At 42.7% G+C, this 22,390-nt stretch overlaps 1 protein-coding gene across 1 annotated transcript in view; it reads right to left on the bottom strand.

The window, feature by feature from the left end:
- Positions 1–911: 911 nt before the first annotated feature.
- The window catches only part of LOC146205936 (type I phosphatidylinositol 4,5-bisphosphate 4-phosphatase-B), a 36,588-nt gene continuing 15,109 nt past the window's right edge, over positions 912–22,390 (bottom strand). Inside the window, exons 3-8 of the mRNA XM_084590607.1 lie at positions 20,989–21,095; positions 16,446–16,548; positions 14,430–14,479; positions 12,613–12,703; positions 8,570–8,624; positions 912–2,852 (exon numbers count right to left, since the gene is read on the bottom strand). Coding sequence (XP_084446733.1) covers positions 2,767–2,852; positions 8,570–8,624; positions 12,613–12,703; positions 14,430–14,479; positions 16,446–16,548; positions 20,989–21,095 — 492 coding nt within the window. The 3' untranslated portion in view covers positions 912–2,766. The remainder of the gene's footprint in view (positions 2,853–8,569; positions 8,625–12,612; positions 12,704–14,429; positions 14,480–16,445; positions 16,549–20,988; positions 21,096–22,390) is intronic.

The following is a 22,390-nucleotide window of genomic DNA, read 5'->3' as shown; positions in this document are numbered from 1 at the left end:
CGGTTTGCTGGACCCCTCCTGCACACATGCATTGACAGGGGTGAGTGCAGCCTACGGCAAGCTACATCTCTCGCAGCCTGCATTGCAGACGGCTCCCGTCTATTCTTTTGAGATATTGCGAGCATTTCAAAATGGCAGTTGCTGCTCAAGTTTTTTGTAATATGCGCTTTGTGCTGGGCACTAAAACTGTGCGAGTAGAATCGCAGACTTGTATTCACGATTTTACAAAGGGGTGAAGGGTGCTGCCATATTGGGAACCTGGGCTGCTATCGTAGCACAGGAAAGTGTCGACGACTTCCTTAACAGTCCTGTCAAACCGGTTTCTCGAAGGGTCGTAAAATGGTCTATATCACAGAAGTATAAAACGGCAACATGTCCAACGACCCTGTCATCGCCCCTTTAATCACAATTTTGGACCCCTAGGAAGACCCAGTCAGTTCTACAGAATGCCCTCTCAGAAGTGTTGTGGAGAACCAAAGATATTGTAGTTGACCTTTAGTTCCCATGTTTCTTTTATAAATACCCAACAAGCTTCTTAGACTACAGTCTGAGCCTTTAAAAAAACTACTGAAATGGAGAAAGCTGATTCACAAATGCTGAACACATGCACACACACACTAGAAAATGTTATATTCATACAGAAGATTAAAATCAAGGCTTTACCATCAAAGATTTGCAGCAGCTAACCCAGACATCCTCCATGTGCACACGGACACACATACACAGCCAGCAATGACAGCCTAAGCCATTATTCACCATTGCTTTGCATACACCTAGTCCTGCGACACTGTAATTCAGGCAAAAAGAGGCATAAATGATATCATTGCTAGCTTTTTTACCAAACCATGTCAGGACATGGCAGCCACAGAGAAGTGTGAGAAAATTAAAGGAATTCAGAACAAGGTACATGCTTTGACTTCCACTGGCCATAAGCCTAAAGTAAATTTATTAAAAATATGTGCTAATTCAATACATTGTAAGAATAAGCAAATCAAAAGCAAGTATCTCTACTAAAAGATATTTTCGTCATGCAGCAGTAGCATGCAAGTCTATACAAATCAAAACCTATGGCCCAAAAATTTACAACATGTGGCCAAGTAACCATGCACATCACTAAAACACAACAGAACATTTTTCTCTAAACTGCAGTACCAAGCTAGCAATGACCTAACCACAAGTATGGCTACTGGTTTCATGCATTCAAAGTACAGGTACACAAAATCTTGCACATTTGTCCAGCAGGTACTTCAGATATGCCCTTCATGCAGAAGCCACAAAAAAACGTTCAGCTCACCAGAACAATCTGCATTGCATGGTCATTGGACAACATACACTATACATGTCTTGAAGAATGCCTTTCAAAATTCCATAGCACCAGTTTCAATTCATTTCCCCATGCACAAATTTAACACTTTTGCAGTCTGTTGATAAAAAACTACACACAAGTTCAAACCAGAACAAGCTGCAGAAAATTTGAGCAAGAAAGGTTCCAAACTCCTTGACCTTACAAACTGAGGACATAACACTAAAGAATTAAATACAAATTGAAAACTGGCCTTATTATATATACCATGGCCACAGTTTCTAGTATAACTTGCATTCTTCATGCTATGTTATGCTACTGAAGCTGTGCATAACTGAGCATAATTTGCTGAAGATTAATGCACTGATACTAGATAAAAGCAGGTGTAGCTAAACATGAACAAGCTCGATTAACTAAAGCATCTTTTCTAGCTTCATTAGTACTTCCCGCTACATCTGCGCCAACTGAACAACCACTGGCAAGCAACTGATGGTAGTACTTGTTCAGAGCTGGTAAAAACAAAATGCTCTCTTGCCACGAACAGAGGGATATTCTCATAAGGCAAAAGTCCCTTTTCAAAGCTTTCCAGATCACTAGTGGTATGCCAGTGGGCAATGCAGCAGAGCCATAGTCGTGCCACACCAGGCCTTGCACAGGTTTACAGAGAATGGGATAAAAGGTCTTTATATGCCTCAAAGATCCAGAGTGCCAGGGATGCACACAAGTTGCAATGCACAGAAAAGGAGCAAACCTGATGGCCTGGGAACTTTTAACAATAAAAGCATATTGCAGCAATATGCTTCAAAAACTGGACGGGACTGCTTACAACCATACAGCCAGCATTTGGTGCATGGGACACTTTAGTGCATATGAGCTGCAGGTATTTTTAACAATAACAATAGTTAAAAGTAATTTCAGCAGGGACTAAGAAAACTTGGGCCCCGATTTTTCCAATGCAATATAACAGCCTGCTTAACTACTTGAAAAAATTAGTGTACAGCATGACTGAGGCACAGCCTTTCCCAAAGAAGCAGAAGATAATTTCATTGCATCAAAGTCTGAAATCATGAGTCGAGGGATATGCACACTGCTTTATTTCCCATCCAACAACCAGTTCCAAAATAGTTTGCAACTCAGGATTTACACAGAGAAAAGCAGCAGGCTTCACAACACATCCATTCACGCTTCCACAGGGTGCTTCTGTGAGGACATTTATAAAGGAATACTATAACTTGCCCACAAGAGAGCTACCCCTAGCATTACTTAACAGTCAAATGTTACATACGTGTATGTACACAACTGCAGCACAAAAGTAGTGTAAAAAAAGCGCTGAAAAGAAACTCGTCCAACTTTCAAAACTGGATGGTAAGGGGCGGTAGAGGCTACAGGAGAAATATACCAGACCACAAGGTGTAGCCACTGAGACCTCCCACACTCCATGCGCACCACAGAAACGCACAACTTCACGCAGGCTCTTCAATGTGCGACACCCTCATAGTGAGATAATAGAGTGAACGCAGCAGAAACAGAAGGAATGCAATCAGGCCACCTGAAAGCATAGCAGAAAAGAAAACCAAACCTTCTGCTTATTTCAGCACAATGCCACAAAGCATAATAAATTAGAATGACCTACAAAGCATGGACTGCCAAATAATATACTGTAATCTCAAGATGAAGTTTTTTGGTCTGCTGTAAAAGAAGTCTGCAGAATCGAAACACTGTTACAACAGACTGATTCACAACCACAGATGGACCTGTTATAACCAGTGATCTATGAACCACATGCATACCTACAGACAAGAACTGGTTTATTCAATTTTAAGACTTTTGAAAGAAGCTAAGAAGTTTGAAATTAGCTGTATGGCTAATAGAAAGCATAGGGGAATGTTTCTATACATATATTTTTAAATCTGTGGTGCTGATCGATGAAAACTTTATAGTGTAATAACTTACAGCTGCAAGATCATTTTAAAAAATGTCATGTGCAGCGGGTGGGATCCAAACCCACGACTTCTGAATTTTGTACGGAATGCCTCTGTAGCTATTCTTTTTTCTACTTTGTAATAAATTACCTTACAGCCATAAAATGAGTGCACTAATAATTTCTTGTTGATCAATATCACTAATAAGAAGTGAAGTTCACTCCGAAGCATGTGTTCTTTGCTGACGATATACAGATTGAAGGCCCTGTGTCATTCCCTCCCTCACAGGCTACGCGAGACTGAGTAGTGCGCACTGCCGATATAAGCCTCTTTGTTATTCTTTCTTAATGATCATCCAGATTTGTGAGAACAGAGAACCTACCTGTGGAGCCTACCTATCTGCACTACTTCTGCGACCAAAGGCACTTCTGGCGTACCTGTGGGTGGCACACCCCGTGCATGCATAATTATTTATGTGAAATCGTCACTAATTATTTGGGATAACGAAAACTGAGTGAGCCCTGCAGTCCCAACAGGGTGAACAGAACTCCATGTGCGAAAGCCTTGGTTGTACTGTGGGCAGCACACCCCGTGCATGCAAACTTTATGTGAAATAGCACTAAATAAAGGTTTTGGATAACGCAAACTGAGTCCTGTAGTCCCAACAGCTGAACAGAGCTCCATATGCAAAAGCCTCGTTCAAAATGTGTGCAAGTTAGTTACGCCTCCAACTTTCGAACTGTGCGCCACCGTAGCTGCTTATTTGACATGCTCATGTTAACAATCGCTTTCCTGGACAAACAATAAGTGAGACAAGTGCAAACTTCATGTGTCACATGAGCAGTGCCAGGTTCTGAAACCATACACCCATTTGCTGCTTTGGGGCTGGTCTTTAAATTTTATTATCTTATTTGCTTACAGTAAACGAAACTTAACAGCCTTTAGGAATTAGTTTATAACATCTGAACTGCTTCAAGGAACATGAGTAAGGAGGCGGTTTTCACTTTTCGACAATTTCATCTCTTCAAACACAAAAAGTAAGTTAATGGCCTCACTGCCAAAAACATACTCTATGCTGTGATGTCGTTTTTATTCATCTGAAAGCGATGTATGGGTAAAAAAGTGAACTTACACGTAATACGTGTAATACAAGTATTCTTGTTTTTCCCTCACAACTATTCTATTTGTAATTTTCAAATACAAAAAGATATATATATATATATATATAGCAGCACCACGTAGAAATGCAGTGACACCACATTTTCCATTGTCACTGCAGGACAACATAGACAAAATATAAGGCTGTGTGTGATGAGTAACCATAATCCAAACAAGACAAATGCAACTGAAGCTTTAGGCAACTGTTACTTTTCCTACCACGGCACTACGGCCACATCAGCGACATCACAGTGCTCCGAAAAGTCCCTTTCGAATATGTGACTGGGCACTCCAGAATACTAGCAAAAGCTTGCCATAAATTTATATAATGCCTTTAAAACCAGCATGAGTAACTACACTTACCAATTCATGTGCCTGTTTCAGTGCCTTGCAAGTCAATGAAACACTTGAATTGTGCAATAAACTGGCCTTCCATAGACAATATACATGCACAAGGTTAAGGCTAAAATACAGTACAGTATTTACCAAAGTGACCTAAAACTAGCCACTGTCTTAGACTGAAGTTTTTCTTTACAGCAGACCAGGGCATTTCACAGGTTCCTTGCTGAAGCAGAGTTGCGGTCTGTTATGCGAGACGCTCTTCTATGTTCCCCGAGAATTCTGCGCAAGAATTCCTCAGGGAGTGGGGCAGAGATTGGAAACTTGCCTGACCGACCACAGACAGGGCAGCTGAGTGACCTCTAAACAAGAGATAAGACGCTATCGACAAAAAAAAAAAAAAAAAAAAAAAAAAAAGCAAAGGGGATTTTTTTTTTTTTTTGCCGTCGATGAATCTGAAGAAGTAATTAATGGTCGATATAATTGATTAGAAAATACAAGAAAAAACCACACGCTGCCAGAGGGATCTGAACCCACGGCCTTCAAATTTCGCGTCCGTTGCGTCCGTCTAACTTGCTCTCGAGAGTGTTCGCCAGTGCCACCCTCTCCTTAAGCGGCAGACACGCGATACCACAAGTGTTATATAAAATGCGATCTAATGGGGAGGGTGGGCACTGTGCAATAACTCATTTACGCTACCTATGACGTCAAGGCTGCCAGATTCAATCCTTAAGGCTAATCAGAAGACATTTGCAGGGAAAATGAGGAGCTTCATTATGAGATAATTGCACTTTCTAGTCAATTATCTCCATGATTAAGTACTACTTTACATTCATCAACACACACAAAAAAAAACATGATTACTTTTGTGTCAGTGCCTGTTAGCTCCCTTGTTATGTATCTCATAACATAGCCCCTCGTTCATTTTTCCTGCATTTGTTTGCTGATTAGCTTCAGGGGGGATGCCAGTCTAGAATGCAATTTGAAAACATGTTTTTAAATTTTTGCTGTTTTGGGTTGTGCATGCATTAAAGAAACTTCTTACCAAGTTTAGTTGTCATCTGCGTGATATAAAAATTAAAATTAACTTTTTTGGTGAGAATGAGGCGCACTCACCACTGAAAGCGTTATGAACGCTGATTTAAAAAAGTAGCCGCAGAGCAGGCAAGAAAGTGAACATGGAGTGAATTCCCAAGTTAGAATGCTTGTTTTTCGTGCTCTGTATCCAAAGAGAACCTGCTATCGAGAGTACGGCAGACAGCTAAGAAGAAATAAAGAAAGAAAAGGCAAATTTTTGGCCGTCGAAACAGCGGATTGGCTGGCAAACAGAAACAGAAACTTGGATTGACAGAAACACAGCACATAACCTTCAAACTATTTTCGAGCACCACTGGGAGCCTGGCTAACCAAAGTACTCGACAAGCTAAAGATAGAATATGGAGCCCAGACAAAAAGGCATGCCCAGCAAGCAACAAGAAAGCATTTCACGAGCACAGACAAGGACACTGGGCAGCTGTAAAGCTGGAAGAAAAAAAAAAAAAAGCAACTCAAAGCAATCATCTCGGAGCAGTGTCGCATTGAAAAGGACAGCCAAGCATAGGCATCAGGCCATTTTTATTTATTAATTTAGGCCCCGATTTGAAAACTATGTTCTGAAGTCTCTGAACTCATCTTTCTGAGTTTTCACTTTTTCCATGAGCACAACTGTTAGGAAACCTACCATTTCCAAACTCTCTTTGAAATGATAGTTTTCATAAGCTGACACAGTTACTCATTATGAAAGCTACAACTTTTTTTCTATTTGTGCTAAGGTGATTAAACCTAGAATATATTCTAATAAGAGGAAGGTGGTACTGGCAAATACTGTCACGGATAGGTTACATGCAACATGGTCACCTAAGAAAAAGGAAGACTAAACAGCCATCGCCATGGCTCAGTTGTAGAGCCAGGCAGGAAATTTGGAGGTAGTGGCTTCGGATCCCACTGGCAGCACATAGTTGTTTTTTCTTGTACTTTCAAATCATCTCCACAATTACACATGCGTCAACACACACACAAAAAAAAAGGTCCCCTATGCTTTCCACTGAGTTAGTGGCTGCTGGCTTCCGTCTTATGTTTTGCATATCAGAGTCCCTCATTTTCCCTGCATTTGTTCTCTGATTCTCTAAACAATAATGTGCATACATATGACACAGAGGAGGTACAACTTCAAAAATGTCGCCGGAAAGGGCTTGCCAACATCCGAGTGTGATGGTGGGCTCCCCGTACAGAAGCATATTGTCACTCGCTTCAGATATTCACGAAAGCAAATGAGTGATTTTACCCTATTTGCACGCTTCTAAAGTGCACCTTTTTTTTTCTCCGAAAATAACTGTTTTAAAATACATGCACGTCACAATCGGACTCAAAACCAAAACCGAAATCTCGGAACCCGAAACGATGCCGCTCAATAAACCATGGCTAGCCACACTGCCATCGGTATCAGCAAGCCGGTGAGCTTCTGGTGAGCCGCCTCTGTTTTTTGGTTGAGTATTTGTCCAGCCGCTCGATGTGTGCTTAAATCATGGCTTAAATAAGCCCGTAAAGAATTGTGTATGTGCCGTGTACAGCGATTGGCTCTGTGGGCAGGCCCTCACGCGGTCTCACGAGAGCGACGCCCCGGGACATTGCAAGATATAATCACAATGCGTGAAAGGCTCTCCTGCTAGCAACAGTCATGCATTCATTAAAAAAATGTGCAATTTCCAGCCTCTTTGATGCTACTGAAGATGACTTTTTGTGGTTGGTGGACAGTGAGAAAGAGCTGTCTTCCAACTCTCACGACGAGTAGCCTATCCATAACGTCGAAGTCTCATGGTTGTGTTTGTGTGTGCAGGTTTTGTTCCATTAAATATTTTAATCAAGTTTCAGACGCTTGTTCACTGCATTATTTCTTGTGCGCGGTAGAATCGGCGCCAAGTTATTTTTGCGGTTTCCAGGCGTTAAATAGTATACTGCACGTTACAATCACTGGTGCATTAGAATCGTGCAAATACAGTATCTAGCAGCTGAAAGATTTTGTTCTATGCTCAAAAGGTGTTGCATGGTCCCCTTAAAGGTTTGCCTAAGATAGAAACAAAAATCATTACAACTTATGCAAATCAAGTATTTCAAAATAGTGACTGAGGCCTGAAAAGGGCATGAAATGTGTATTAACCCTATGCTGCACAGTGTCGCCAATTCACGACATACTGCTTCACAGTGCAGCCGATATTCATGATTACATGAAGACTGCACTCAAAGTCTGACACCAACGTGTTCTCAGCAGCTAGTACTTTCCACTCAAAATTTTGGCGCAACAGAGAGGAAGCTGTGTAATGAAAACTTGTAGTATCGAACATTTCCTTACCGCTCACTGTCTCACAAATGATGCAAGGAAGTTAGGAAGATATATACAGGGTAAAAATTGTTTACAATCTTTTGGCATTAAATTGGTTTTGGGTCTTTCACACTATATGCACAAACTAGACAAGATACTATGCTAGTTGCCAACATGATTATTCCTAAAATCCTAGCAGCCCTCAAATAATTGATGCCGGCTCATTTTGAACGTGTACATTTACCTGGCATAATGTGGATAATTTTTTTATTTGATAACTTCATAATTAAGGCATGAAAGGGTTAACATTCATATCTCGCAAGTGACACCATGCAAAGCCAAACTATCCAAGAAAAACTAACCCTGAAGATCATTAAAAAAAATATAGTTCAGGCTACTCACTCAACAGCAGGAAAAGTTTCAAGCACCAATGAGACTAGCATGTCAGTCCACACAGTAACAGAGGAAGTAAAAAGAAAGAGTACTCACAAGCATAAACGACGTAGATACCCTTTTTCTCCAAAGCATACTGGTATGTCCCCAGCTGGAAAGCAACAACACCTTTCCTAAGCAGTTGTTGTTATTGGCGCTTGTTCTTAAAGAAAGACACCACACAGGAAATCAAATGTGCCCCAGTCCTTGCTCGCAATGCGCATGTTACCGCACAAACCGGTCCCCCCCCCCACGCGATCGAGATGCCAACAGTAGACTGTAACCATTCACGCAACAAGCTTTTGGAAGCCATAAGAAACGGCTGTGGAACAAAAACCAGGAGCCGCCGGTCTCAAGTGTGCCATCGGGACCTGCGTTAGACCCAGCTCCGGACTCGTTGAGTGCAGGGAACATCAGCCACGCTGCCTAATGACGACAACCGTGAGGCTAAATTGCAGCATGAATTGCATTCAGGATCACGGTACATTTCATGCTCATAGCGCATACTACTCTACAGCGTAGCTGGCGCAGCATGTTGAGCGATCAGCACAAACTATGTCTGTTCTGTTGCGAAAGTCGGCGACCCAATGCAAGTTTGACCTTCTTGGCGTCAGCGCAGAGTGCCAGACTACCGATGCCGGCACCAGGTTTGTGACTGCAGACGTAAAAGTGTAAAAAGCAGACAACGTTATCATGCATGAGAAGTGCGGAACCTTCGGAAAGATCGAGAAGATGTGAGCGGCCAACCACTTGAGCATCACACCTAACAATCCTGTTAGGGCTACCCAACTATTTGCCATGGTGGGGCTTGGGCCTCGTCGGCTCCAGAATGCTAGTTCCCTAAAGAAACCATTTTCAGGGTCAAAATACTGTCCTTACAGCTTGACAACCTGGCCTTGTGCTCTCATTGTCTAAAAAAAAAAAAGAAAGACAAGTTCAAACCATAACCTGATAAAAATTTTTTTTATTTTTCACACGTTCATCCTGCTTACACATTCGAACATTTCTTTTTAATATTACCTTGGTCGGAATATGGCACTTTTTGTTTTGCTTTGTAGAGAAACGGATACAGAACAACCAAATAAAGTCTATTGCTGAAGATTTTTTCCTAACTTTTTTGCAGTCAGTGTCAAGGCTTCAAGTGCGATTTTCTCAGCTTCATATCCCCAACATGACAAGCCTTGCATAATTTTTAAGCATGTTTTTGTGGCACCATTTTAAAGGTCCACTGAAAGGGGTCACAAAGAAGGATAAACAACGCCATAACACTGATAGTTATTGAACCACCCATCATTCTCCCGCAAAAATTTTCGATCTAGCTTCTGCAACACCAGAGATATCGGCGATTAAAAATGACCCTTCCAATTTTCCCTCTCAACTCGTACGCCGAAGGGAGCCATAAAAAAACAAAGAATACAAGCAAGTTCAAAGCTCCGCCCAGACATACGTCACTTCGACGAACTTCCGGTTGCCGCGCGCCCGCTCGCTGGTGGCGTACTCGCGCCAACCCGTCCTCGCTTGCACACGCCTGAGGAGTTCGCCAGTTCGCGCAGCGACGGTTAGTGTAACCGCGACCCCGTGGTTATCCTATGTTACACGGCGGACCAAACCATGGTTGCACCACTAACCGCGGTTACCGCAAACCGAGCTTGACGACCTCGGTTTGCGTCGTTAACTGAGGTTATGACGGCGTCTGTTGACGGAAGCTACTCGTCGGCGCCCGAGTGCGCGAAACGTACGAGCGGGTCTGCTTCACAAAGTTATTCATTTGCCCACTGTATCACGTTTAAAGATCGATGTATAGAATATGGTGCCGCCCGACGTCTTCGATTACGGCCGACAGCGCAGCGACTGCGTACTGAAGCCTTGTCGTGCCTACAGTATCGTTTGAACGGCTTGTTGCTGAGCAGAACGCCAAAAAATACGCGGCCTTAGCTATGAAACTACACGAGTTTTCAACGCTTGCAGCACGGGATGCCGCGAGCAGGCTGAGGTACGTTACACAATTACCGCGGGGGTGGAACGTGCGAGCGCGGCGAACGCCGGCGCCGTGCGTGACCGTCCCTAGTCGTCGCTAGGCCTATTGTTTCGCTTCGAAGCCGCGGCGGTCGACGCTTTGGAACATGATCAATGCTGTCGTAAATCGTCTATTTATGAAACTGCCTTATAGTGATTCCTATCCTGCCATAGTAAAATAATTATAGGATTAACTCTGCCGACGCATTAATTGCAGAGCTAGTACGAGCAGATCGGATCAGCCGAAATGCACCAGCGGCAGCTGGCTTGAGCAGAAACTAGCTTGTATCACGGCTATCGTTCTTACCAGCAATTTGCTGCTGGTCAGCGATCCTCACGAGGGCTTCGTACTTGATATTCGGCTCAATATTCCAGACGCCAACAAATTTTAGCACGCTTTATTTCGGACATCGGTGCTAACGATCCGCCGTGTCGGTCGCGAACGGTATGCGGGAGGAGGGGCCACAGCGGCGGCGTTTACGGCGGTCAAGGAGGTGCTGCCATCGTGCGGTGCTTGACCGTGCTGTTGACGCCTCGTCGGACGACACTCCGATACTCCTGAAACCACGTTATATAAATAAGATATTTGTAAATGAAGCTTCGTTTTGCCGATCCCTGCGTCGCTTCGGTTGCACTTAATGGGCAATGGCCACCTAACCGATAAGGGCGGCGAGCTGTAACAGCCCGCACAGAGTTCGAGCAGCGCACGAGCAGACGACTTTCGCAGCTACCGGAAGTGTGTCCGTGACGTCATGGCTGCAGTGGCCGCAGCGAATGGCAGCTTCTGGCTTGCTTGCCAGTCAACATGCCCGTGACGTCACGGTCCTGGGAAATAGTTCCATGCGACACCGCCAAACGACATCCTCTGTGCCCGCGAAGTTCAAAAAACGCTGTTTTTAAAAATTAATAATAAATCACTGGCTTTGTTCTAAGGAGTTATACTTTGGTTTATTGCTCAAAATAATTCGTTCTACACATTGAACGCGTTTATCAGTGTCTTCTTGGGGGCCGTTTCCGTGGACCTTTAATAAATACTAAACCATTGAATTCAGAAATGATTTAACTGTGGAGCTATGCTATCTTTATGTTGCTTGGTTGAACATATCAAAATTTGGGGACAATAATGTCACCTAATTATATTGTAGAATTATGGGGCATCAGCATAGTTTTTATATGATGATGTACCTCCGTGGCAATATAAATAGCATAGCTCCACATGGCAAGTCTTTGACTATGGATACATTTTAACTGGCACCAAATAATATTGAAGGAAAGTGTCTTAATGAGCAAGAAATTACCTAATTAGGTCTTAGTTATTTTCCATAGTATGAGAACTAATGCAGAGATTGTTAAATAATAATTATTTTTGAAAACAGCAGGAAAATATATACAGTCGAACCTCGTTACAACGAAGTAGTACGAGGCGCAAAATTTGTTCGTTATATCTAATATTCGTTTTAAATGTATGCACCCAAATTCCTGTAAATAAGTCTGCTAATAAAATGGAACAAAATTTGCACTAATATGGACAACACAAGAGAGCGATAATGCACAATTTTTTAACTAAAAGCTTGGTAAAAACATGAAATTTTGGCTTTCGTTCCATGTTTGAGAGCAAAAATGAATACTTAAGTAGGGATGTTGCCTCCGTGCACAACAGATTTTATTTAAAAAATAGTGCAATCGTAGCAATGTCGGTGGCCTCTGCACTGTTTAGAGCTTCGCGCTTCTGCATTGCTATTTTTTAGCATTGTTGACATTGCACGACTTGAAATTTGGGTAAACGCATTAAGCAGGCAAATGGAAGATGCACACATGCCGAAAGAGTTTCTCACAATTAGACTGACAGTGCCTCAGATATGCACATTCTTGAAGCCACCGTAAAAACATTCCGCACACTAACTGTCAGCAGCGACTCCTTGCGGCAGCCGCAGGTAATTATTGCTTTCGGTGTCACCTCGGCACCATCGCTAAGTGGTATATTCTAGACACGGTAGTGATAGCACAGAAGATCTTCAGCTATTCAGTGTTCTGAAGACTTATGCCGAGGTTTGACTAACTACAAAGTCTGGTAGAACACTCACCGTGATTCCAAGTGTGATGGCTAAAATCACAAGAGCCAAGACAAGTGACAATATGCCTCTGGTGCGGGCAAACTGGGGTCCTACAGATGATCTACATATAAAAAAGCAGGTATTAAAAAGGAGGCAAACGGTCAAAATCAACACATGTAACCTACTCCATGCTTGAACCATGCATGCCATTGCTGTGACCTCAAGATTTTCATCAGCACCTGCATTTCAAGCTCTCAACCACACTCCTCAAATAGAAACAAAGAAAAAAGACCAATAAAAACAGAGAATGAAGTTCTGTGAACTTGGTGAGTCTTGACTGAAAAGACGTTAGCACTTCAAGAAACAAATGCTGTTTTTCAAAGAACAGCAGCAATCAGGCAAAGGTTCCTCATCTAATCACCTGTGACAGATATGAAATTTCCATTTTGCAACTTTCCAACCATTGTTGGCCTAAACTTCCCATACACATTCTGCTTTAGAGTTTCAGCTGGTAACACAAAAGTTTCTACTGTTTGAAAGCTGAGACCCAGTTCAGCCCTTATCAAAGCAGGAATATGCAAACTACATATAAAGCGAAGTGAGAAGACAAAGCCTATTCTTACATCACCCAGATAATGGCGACATTATAACAAGCTACCCTCGCAATACAACAAACTAGCCTGTGCTGAACCAAAGACTTAAGGGTTTCTTCTTCCAAAATGGTATAAAATAAAAAGTAAATGGAACAAGTTTGTTGGATTTAAATGCATCAATCTATGATCATGGAGAATTCGAGAGGTTTGGTCTGCACAAGATTGGTTTGTTTGGTTTGTGGGGTTTAACGTCCCAAAGCGACTCAGGCTATGAGAGACGCCGTAGTGGAGGACTCCGGAAATTTCGACCACCTGGGGTTCTTTAACGTGCACTGACATCGCACAGCACACGGGCGCCTTGCTTTTCGCCTCCATCGAAAAGCTGCCGCTGAGGCCGGGATTCGATCCCGCGTCCTTGGGAACAGTAGTCGAGCGCCGTAACCACTGCGCCACCCCGGCGGGGTGGTTTGCACAAGAATGAATGAGCATGCCTCAGACCAGTACTATTAGATCATTGCATCGTGTTCTATTTACATGCAGTTCCTTGGATCATTGTCCCATCTATGACTCTTTCTTGTACCATACAATGCAATAATAAAACTGGCCCACAGTATTTAATTCAACTTGATGCGAAGACGATCCATAACATACAGGTTGAAGAAAACTGCATGTCTGTCACAAGAGAACTGAGGACTAATGTTGAAAGGGTTCTCTGCGTGCTGCGTTATTGAAACTGGTTGGTTGGTTTGCAGGGTTTAACGTCCCAAAGCGACTCAGGCTATGAGAGGCACCATATTGGAGGGCTCCGGAAATGGACCGCCTGGTGTTCTTTAACGTGCAGCGACATCGCACAGTACACAGGCGCCTTGCCTTTTGCCGCCTCCATTGAAAAGCATTTGCCGTGGCCACTTTTCGATGGAGGCAGAGCATCCTTGGGCACAGTAGTCGAGCGTTCTAACCACTGCCCCACCACAGTGGGGCTCTTATTTAAATTAGATGTCTTTCTGTGCAAGAGGCCTCCAGTCTGTGGCATACATGTGACAAAGTACTTCAGCACCTCATGTGTGGATGACACAAAGAAATACAGTAATGGCTAGCTTTCAGATGACACCATCCGGTAGGCCATTAAAATAAAATAAGTGACCCCTCTTTTGCACTAAAACTGCCAATTATTGGCAGTATTTATCACAATGCACTGCGTTTGCTTCAAAAATGCACTGTCGGCAAAAAGGAAATGAAAAAGTCAACACATACACTTTCCTGCAGTGAGGGCATCGAGAAAGGGCATTGTTCAGCGTGTTGAACTGTAACGCAAGGAGCAGCAACATGTCAGCAGTAAGAAATAATGATACAGCTGCAGCCTTTCCCAAGACGTGCAGAGAAAGGCATGAATATATTGGATACAGTCGAACCAGGATATAACGAACTTGAAGGGGATCGCGAAATAGTTCGATGTATCGATAAATCAATACGCAAAAATCGGCTTGAGACGCCACTTGCGATTGTGAAAAATGATACGGTATTTGTTGCGTAGTCATTCCACTCCCCATTTCTGCCCCCGAGAATTTGAAAAAAGAAAAAAACAACGTTCAGTGGCGCATTCCTTCGTTTCGACCGTTGCATCCACAGCTCATTTATTGGCAGCGCGCCAAGATGCTGCGCAGTGATAACGCCACGTGGTTATCTTTTAACTACACTTTTTATAGATTCTGCGGTGGCAGGGAGCGAACTTGGCAGAGTGGCCGCGTGATGGCTTGATTGCACAAGCCTGGTTCAATTTATTGTGCTGCGCTTGGGGTGGGGCGGGCGTAGTCCACTGCTACAAAATCATTGGCAAGCGTGATAGCTGCAAATGCCGTTTGGTGCGAACAATGATAAAAGCCGGTGGCATGACCGCAGCCGACCGCGTGCTTTCGTTGATTCATAGATGCAAGAATGAATGACTCTCGTAAAATAAATAAAAATAAATTAAAAAAACCTACCGCTTTTTAACATCCGCAGCCGCCATAGCTTACGATGCGCCGCACGCTCAGCCTGCCCCCCCCCCCAAGAACAACTCTCACAAAAGAAAAAAAAATTGCCGCTTCTTAACCTCCGCAGCCACCATAGCATACGTTCAGCACAACGGCAAGAATAAAAAAAATCTGCCGCTTTTTAGCCTCCGCGGCCGCCGTAGCTTACACACGTTCAGCACGACACGAGACGCTCATCGCACGCCAGCCGCCGCGCGCAGAGCATTCACAACACACACTGGAGAAGAGTCTGCCCCGGGCTGAGCTGGCTTGTCCGCGCACGCGTAGTGCGTGCTGTTGTGAACGAGACCGGGAAAGAGAGAGAAAGGGGAGAGGTAAAGCTCAGCAGGAGAGTGGGCACACCCTTGCGCTTCGCTCTATCGCGTTTTGCCCCTCTCCCGAACACCACAGCTGCATTGGTTCCCTCTCGTTCCTTCACACACGACTTGCAAACGTCACGTGCTAGCGCGGCAGCGACCATTGCAGATGCGTGCGTCTTTAGGGGAAGGGCACGGCGCTGCCCTAACCAGCCGTTGCCGAGCTGTGCCCTCTCATTCCTTCCGCGCGTGGCTTGAAAACATCACGCGGCAAATGGCCGAGGTGATGCTATGTCTTTGGGGGAGGCGCACCGGCCAATGCGTGGTGCAGAGCAGAGTTCGATATATCGAACGACCGGTGAAATTGAGTTCGATACACGACGCAGCTTTCCTATACTTTTACATGGGATTTTCAAGGGGATATTCCACGAGTTCGATATAACCAAAATTAGAAATATCCAGGTTCGACTGTAATACAATTATATAATGTCTAGTATATAGTTTACAGCCTATACAGTCAAAACTGTGTCCTGTAGATCGTGTGTGGACTATATAGTGGAAATTATGATATCCTTGTTAATCTAGAAAACAGTATAAAAAGCCAGGAAAGGAAGAGAAGGAAAATGACACAAGCTCTTTTACATGTTTTCGTGTTCTGCTCCATTTTCCAGTATTATATTCACCAACTCACCAGCTAACCCTTCTTCTGACCACCGTGATTACCAAACAAAAGCAGAGAGGAAAGTGCTAGAAAAATGACACCATGAAATCGGCACTTTATCCACGCTCAAACACAAACAAAGACATGCACACACACATACCAAAATTAGAGAGCCGCAGAAAAAGACCGCATTTACTCAGCCCAATAACATCTGGCAAAGCAAAATACTGAAGGCTTTCAATGAATCATTCTTCAAAAGAATGCAAATAAGCTGGCTCACCAGAAAAGTCTGATGGCAATGAACACAAGACACTCGACAAAGCCCAGGCACAGAGGCTGGTGGAATGTTGGTTGTGCTCGGAGCCAAGTTGATGATTCGGTGGCTGAAATGAGCAATTTTAAATCAGAAATGGGCTAAATGTTTTCAGCCTTTTCACACCACCTATCTTTCATGTGACAATTCTGGCCTTATGCAACAACCTAATGCATCAGTAAAGTTACCCAATGCAGTAATTTTCATAACTGACTACTACATGAAGTGTGGAAAAATAAGGGCATGACAACGGGGGAAAACAGCCAAAGTGCACACATAAAATGCAACACAAAGCAAGGCTGTAAAATTTTTTAGCTGCCTGTACTGAACGAAATGAGGTGCAGTCACTTAATTTAAAGAAACGGAATTCACTCAAACAAGAAATTGCGGGCAGAAAATCTCATTCTCACTTGTGTTCCACAAATATGCAGAGGTGATAGAGAAAGTGTTTGTGCTTTATGGCCCATATGGAACTAGTCTATCATGCATAAACTGCAGGGTAGAAATCGTTGCCTCTGCAAGAAATTTCTAAAGTATGTTTAACTTAAGGCCTCATAGTTCGTTAAGAAGCTTGCCTTCTTTTAAAAATGTAAAAACACAAGACATATCCACAAGTGAATTTTCTCCCGTGAGAAACGGTATGCATTCAGAATAAAACAGCCTCAATTTGTCTAACTTTGGATAGTACAAACACAATACTATGTGACTTAGAGTGAACACTTTGCACAGCTCGCATGTTGCTGTCTCCTTTTGCAAGAATAAAACTGTGTGTGAGGTGTGCGTGTCCAATGCAAAGGCGACATAAAATTACTTCAATAAATTGCTCTTGGTGCAAGCATGACTTCCATTCTGCCGTGATGTGTTTTACTAGGTGTAGTGTATTATTTACTTCCGTATTCCATTTAGACTGTCATTTACCTCTCAGCTTAAGAGTGTGCTAACGTCCCTGCATCTTTGTAGGGAATGTTGAGTTTATTATTATGTGCTGGGCTTGTGCAGCACATACACTGACTTTTTCATTTTTATCTATTCCAACGTAATTCGGAACCCAGCAAATGTTTAGCTGCGTTGCTGTGTTGTGGCTCGGGTTATGCTGTGTACTATGTCGCCAACTGTTGGTATGACTGCATTTCTCAGACCAGGTGAGGTCAGCATGCTCAGAGAATCAGCATAAATGATACTGTTCTTGACATGCTCATTTATTATTTTGTCCGTAGCCATAGAGACTGCATAACACTCGGCAGAGAAAATGGATACATACACAGCACACTGTAATGGTTTTATTTGTGTGTAGGATGCCCACTACAGCTTCTACTTTAGTTTCAAGCTGATGTGCTCATGCTGCGACTCCATTTTCTGCTACGATAGTTTGCCACATGAGAACCTGCTTACCTGCTCTCAGCCGCAGTGGAACATACTAGTATAGTTTTTGAGCATGCTCTTGTGTTTAGAACCTGAACTTGTGTCTGGCAAAATCAAAGCTACAGCTGAAAATGTGGCTAGTGTGTCATTTAAATTATTTAAAGGATCCCTGCGGTTCCAGTGCACTAAAGCCATTGTGAATTTATATGTGCGGGAAGAGCCAGGACTTATTTTTTCAAGCCCCTTGATATGGAGAGTCTTCTTTTGTCAATTTTAAAATGCTGCATCACCAATATAATGTTGATGGCACAGGCCTTGCTTTGTGTCCATCAAATCCTCAGACATGCGGGACGTCTGCATAGAATGCGTACGTATGCTTGAGTTCGGCTTCACCATGTGGGGAGAGGCCATATATCGCTTTCGCTGTGGCTATTCAACTAACCTTGCCCTCTTGGCATTCATAGATAAAATAAACAATGAAATCGATAAGAGAAAACTGGCAGGGTCAGTGTTCACTAATTTACAATGGCATTTGACTCTATTAATCATATTCATTTTGTTAAACTCTTTTTTAATGAATCATTGGAAAGACATTGCAGTTGTTTTGTAGTTATTTACTTATGTCAACAAACAGTTCACATATCGGGCATATTTGTTTTATTAAATCAATTAACATCGGGGTTCCTCAGGGCTCCATTCTTGGGCTTCTGCTATTTTTAATCTATATGAGTATTGTCTCTTTTTCTCTTTATCGTTGCAGAGTGTCTGCTTTATGCTGACGACACAACAATCTCATCCCACGAGCTAACAAGTGAATTAGCAGCACAACTAGGCCCATGATCAAGCAAATGTAAACGAGCGGTGTCTTATTAACAGATTGCTTATCAAAACATTCAAAACTAAATTTATGATCTTTAGTTCCCTAACCAAACACTGCTTCATTGCTCCTCAATTCTCACCCCATACTGCTCACAGACCAATGCACATTTTTAAAAATCTAATTTCCACATTCAATACCTGAAAAAGAAAAAGAATACCATTATTTCCAACAATCCACACTTATCACTGATGTCTTTACTGTTCCTTTATTCATAGCCATATCAATATGTATTAATTCATCCCATAGTGGTATGGTACTGTACAATATGCACTGTATACACATTTTTCAGTATAGACCTCACTGTTAAAACTTCCATTTTCTTCTTTAATCATGTGTTGAGTGTTTTCCTTGAAGCAACATTTTTCTTGAAGAATTGAGCTGTCTCGGTGCACCCTCTTTTCAAGGGAGATCGGAGTGAAGGAGAATAGAAGCCGTAAAATACATGTATATTGTTCGACCGTGGTGCCAGCCACATATCATGTAGTGCCCAACAAAGGGGTGGGACAGGAATTGGCATTAAGTCCTGCCCACATTGGCTGCACGCCATAACTATAGCCTAATATAGAGCAACTCCAGACAGCTACACCACACAAGGTTAACCCTCACTGCCAGAAAAAGAGAGAAAGAGCAGAAGAAATGAAAGTTATGAGCAAGAGTATAAAGAAGTGAAAGATGGAAGGGAGGATAAGAAAAGGCGACTGCCAATTTCCCCTGGTCGGGTAGGTTCTGAGGTGCCGTCTGCCAGATGTGGGGGCAAAAGTGATGTGTTGCCTCTGTCAAGGGCTTTAAAGGTCCTAACACTCAGCGCCGACTCAACCAAAAGGATCCGTTTTTCCCGGACACAGTGTCCATGGTGTCACTCGGCACACCAAACATCTGCCTTAGCAAGTGCCCCCTGCGGGAGGATGTAGAGGGAATTCATCACACTGACTAATACTCCTGTCAAGCGTGCAAAATAAAGTGCTCTTACAAAGAGTGTCACTTACGAAAAGTGCACTCTGCCGCTGCTAAATGGCATAACATAAGTGCACTTTCCAAAGAACAGACTTTGAGGGTCGAGTGCGTAGCCTCGCCAGCAGAAATTTCTCGTCACAAACTGTATTATGTAATAAGATATGCATACAAGCTGATTTTACGTGTTTTGCACATATATTTTTGTTTAAAGAACCATTTTATAATAGTGACGGGCAAAATATCACATCACAAAACATGATTTAACCGTGCACGCAACTTCCAAATTAAGTGCGGTACGCCACTGCGGTGATGTCATTTTCAGTTAGGTGACGGTCGCTGTTGTTCATGGCGTTAGTTGATGTGAGATCTCCGAAACATGGCCCAGTGTTGAATTTTAAGCACTTTTTTGTTTTTTTACTACATTAAAAAGCAATAGTCTAAATTTTACGCTTGCATGTTCAATTTCTTTTAAAAAATATTTTTACAGTTGCCAGTTTCGTATCTACGAGTGCTAATGCAAGCGCACTCCGCTTTCCTGTTTAGCACTTAAACTGGCACGCTTGATTGGGGTATAACATGGGCTGACTTGCACGTGCAATCTTTTTAAGGTAAATTTCGATATCTACCCAGTATCTATCCAGTACCATACAGAGAGTCTCAAAAATGTAAATTCAAAAAGGAGAAAAAATCTGTTTGAACTAATCTTATTAAAACGATGGAGAGCCTGATTAGAACAAGTGAGCAACTACACTGGGAATGTGTCAGTTTACAGCAGGTCCATATATATATATGCAGCTCAGCAATGTTAATTAGACAAGTTTGAATTAAGGAGATTGCACTGTCCTGCTACAAAAGACTGCCACAATTCCAGAATACTTAACATGCAAACCACTAAGCTATAAAACTACAAAAAAAAAAAAAAAAGCTTTGCTCAAATATACATTCATGAACAAGGTTGGCATACAATGGTTACAATCTGGATTCTTAGTCCTGGAGCGGTTCACTTGACTTGCACAAAACCAACAATAACACTTTGATCATACGCTGTAAACTCAATGAAGCACGGAATGGGCTTAAGTGAGATGACATAAGGTCTAATTTGCAATTGGTGCCATTTTGAACGTAGAGCTGTACATAGTGTCACTTTTTCAACCATAACATTCGATGTGTTATGGTTGGGTCAAATACTAAAACGAAAAAAGATAAATTCAAATTCTTCGGTGCTTAACATGCTATGTTTGCAACACATAATAAAACGCGATCAAAGATCCAGTATTTAAGACCTCATGATATCATCTACATGTCAATACTCACCAATTGGCTCTTGGGCACCCTATCCGCTGCGATGTCACATTGCAGATCAGCAAGCAGTTGCATGGGCAGCGCACATACTTTTTGCCAGGAGGTGCATGGCGGATTGGCTAAAATGCAAAACCAGGCAGGATAAAGATGAATTGAACAATAAAGAGGAACTTAGGAGATTGCATGAAAGGCTGAACGGCCTTCATGCGTGCTGTTACCATTCTGTAATTACAGTACTAGGATAGCAATATGGCAAACCAGGAAAGCCAATGACAGAGTCTTAGGAGGCTACGAAAGAAAGAGTAATTTTTATCTCTCAATATAGCCTCCCCACCCCAAAACTGATAAAGTTTACCTATACACCATTCCTTAGTACATAACAATACTTACACTCCCACCGAAGCCGCAAATGCAACTGACATTTCACTTCATGTGCCAAACGATATTTGCCTTGGCATTTGCAACATTATGCCACGTCTCTAAGGGAGTACTAAGAATCTGCTTACATGTAATGGTCATTGCCATTAATTACAAATGCTGGGTGAAAGAGGGTGTTCTCTGTAAACATTACTACCACTGTTTTTATTCATAAGACAAAGGAGCACGCAGAGGATATAAAACATTGTACTGCTACACACTTCTCACAGCTAGGTCGGTTTAGTATGCACAGATGTAAGGGCTCATCCACACTCGCTCAGCTAAATCGGTTCAGGTTGTGAAAAAAAAAAAAAAAGACTAGTGCAACATCAGGCGCACATGTCAGTTTCCTAGTCTTGTTAGGAAGAGCATCCTGCTTTGTGGAAGAGCATCCGCCTTGCGTTCGGGAGGTGCCGGGTTCGATCCCTGGTGCCGCCGGTTACCCACCGGTTTTTCAATGGGTGCAAGCTTTCCCCCGGCCTGGTGCTCGGCTCTTCTGGGGTGAAATGCTTGGGAAAAGGGCCACATAATGGGCTTTTGCCGTGCGAGGCAGACTTATTGTTGTCCGATGAATCACTGCCACATCGGCACAACTGTTTGGGTCGTGAACCCTTCATAAAGGGTTCCTATGCCTGCAGTCTTTCCACTGATACAGTTAGCATAGTTTCGTTTTCACGGCTTTGCCGCCAGCCTAGCCCATAACTGCATACAGGGGTGGAAGCAGTACTGAGCATTTTGGAGCAACTTTGGGAGCAGTAGTAAAGCCACTTTGGAGCAACGAAACTAGAGTTTTGGAGCATTTGAATTATGTTTTGGAGCATGTTTCTAAGGTCAAACACCTTTGATAATTGCAGTTTTTTTTTTCTGAAATACAAAATCTCCAATCTGATTCCTTTTTATGCAAGTTCAATGTCTTTCCCACTCATCCCTGACAAGACAAACGGCCAAAGCATGTAAAGATATAATAATATAACTCAAGCCAACCTTAGCAAAAACT

This window comes from Amblyomma maculatum, chromosome 1 (genome assembly GCF_055883805.1).
Source record: "Amblyomma maculatum isolate TAMU_Amacu chromosome 1, ASM5588380v1, whole genome shotgun sequence".
Classification (NCBI taxonomy): Eukaryota; Metazoa; Arthropoda; class Arachnida; order Ixodida; family Ixodidae; genus Amblyomma; species Amblyomma maculatum.
This window is presented reverse-complemented; position numbering and strand designations above follow the sequence as displayed.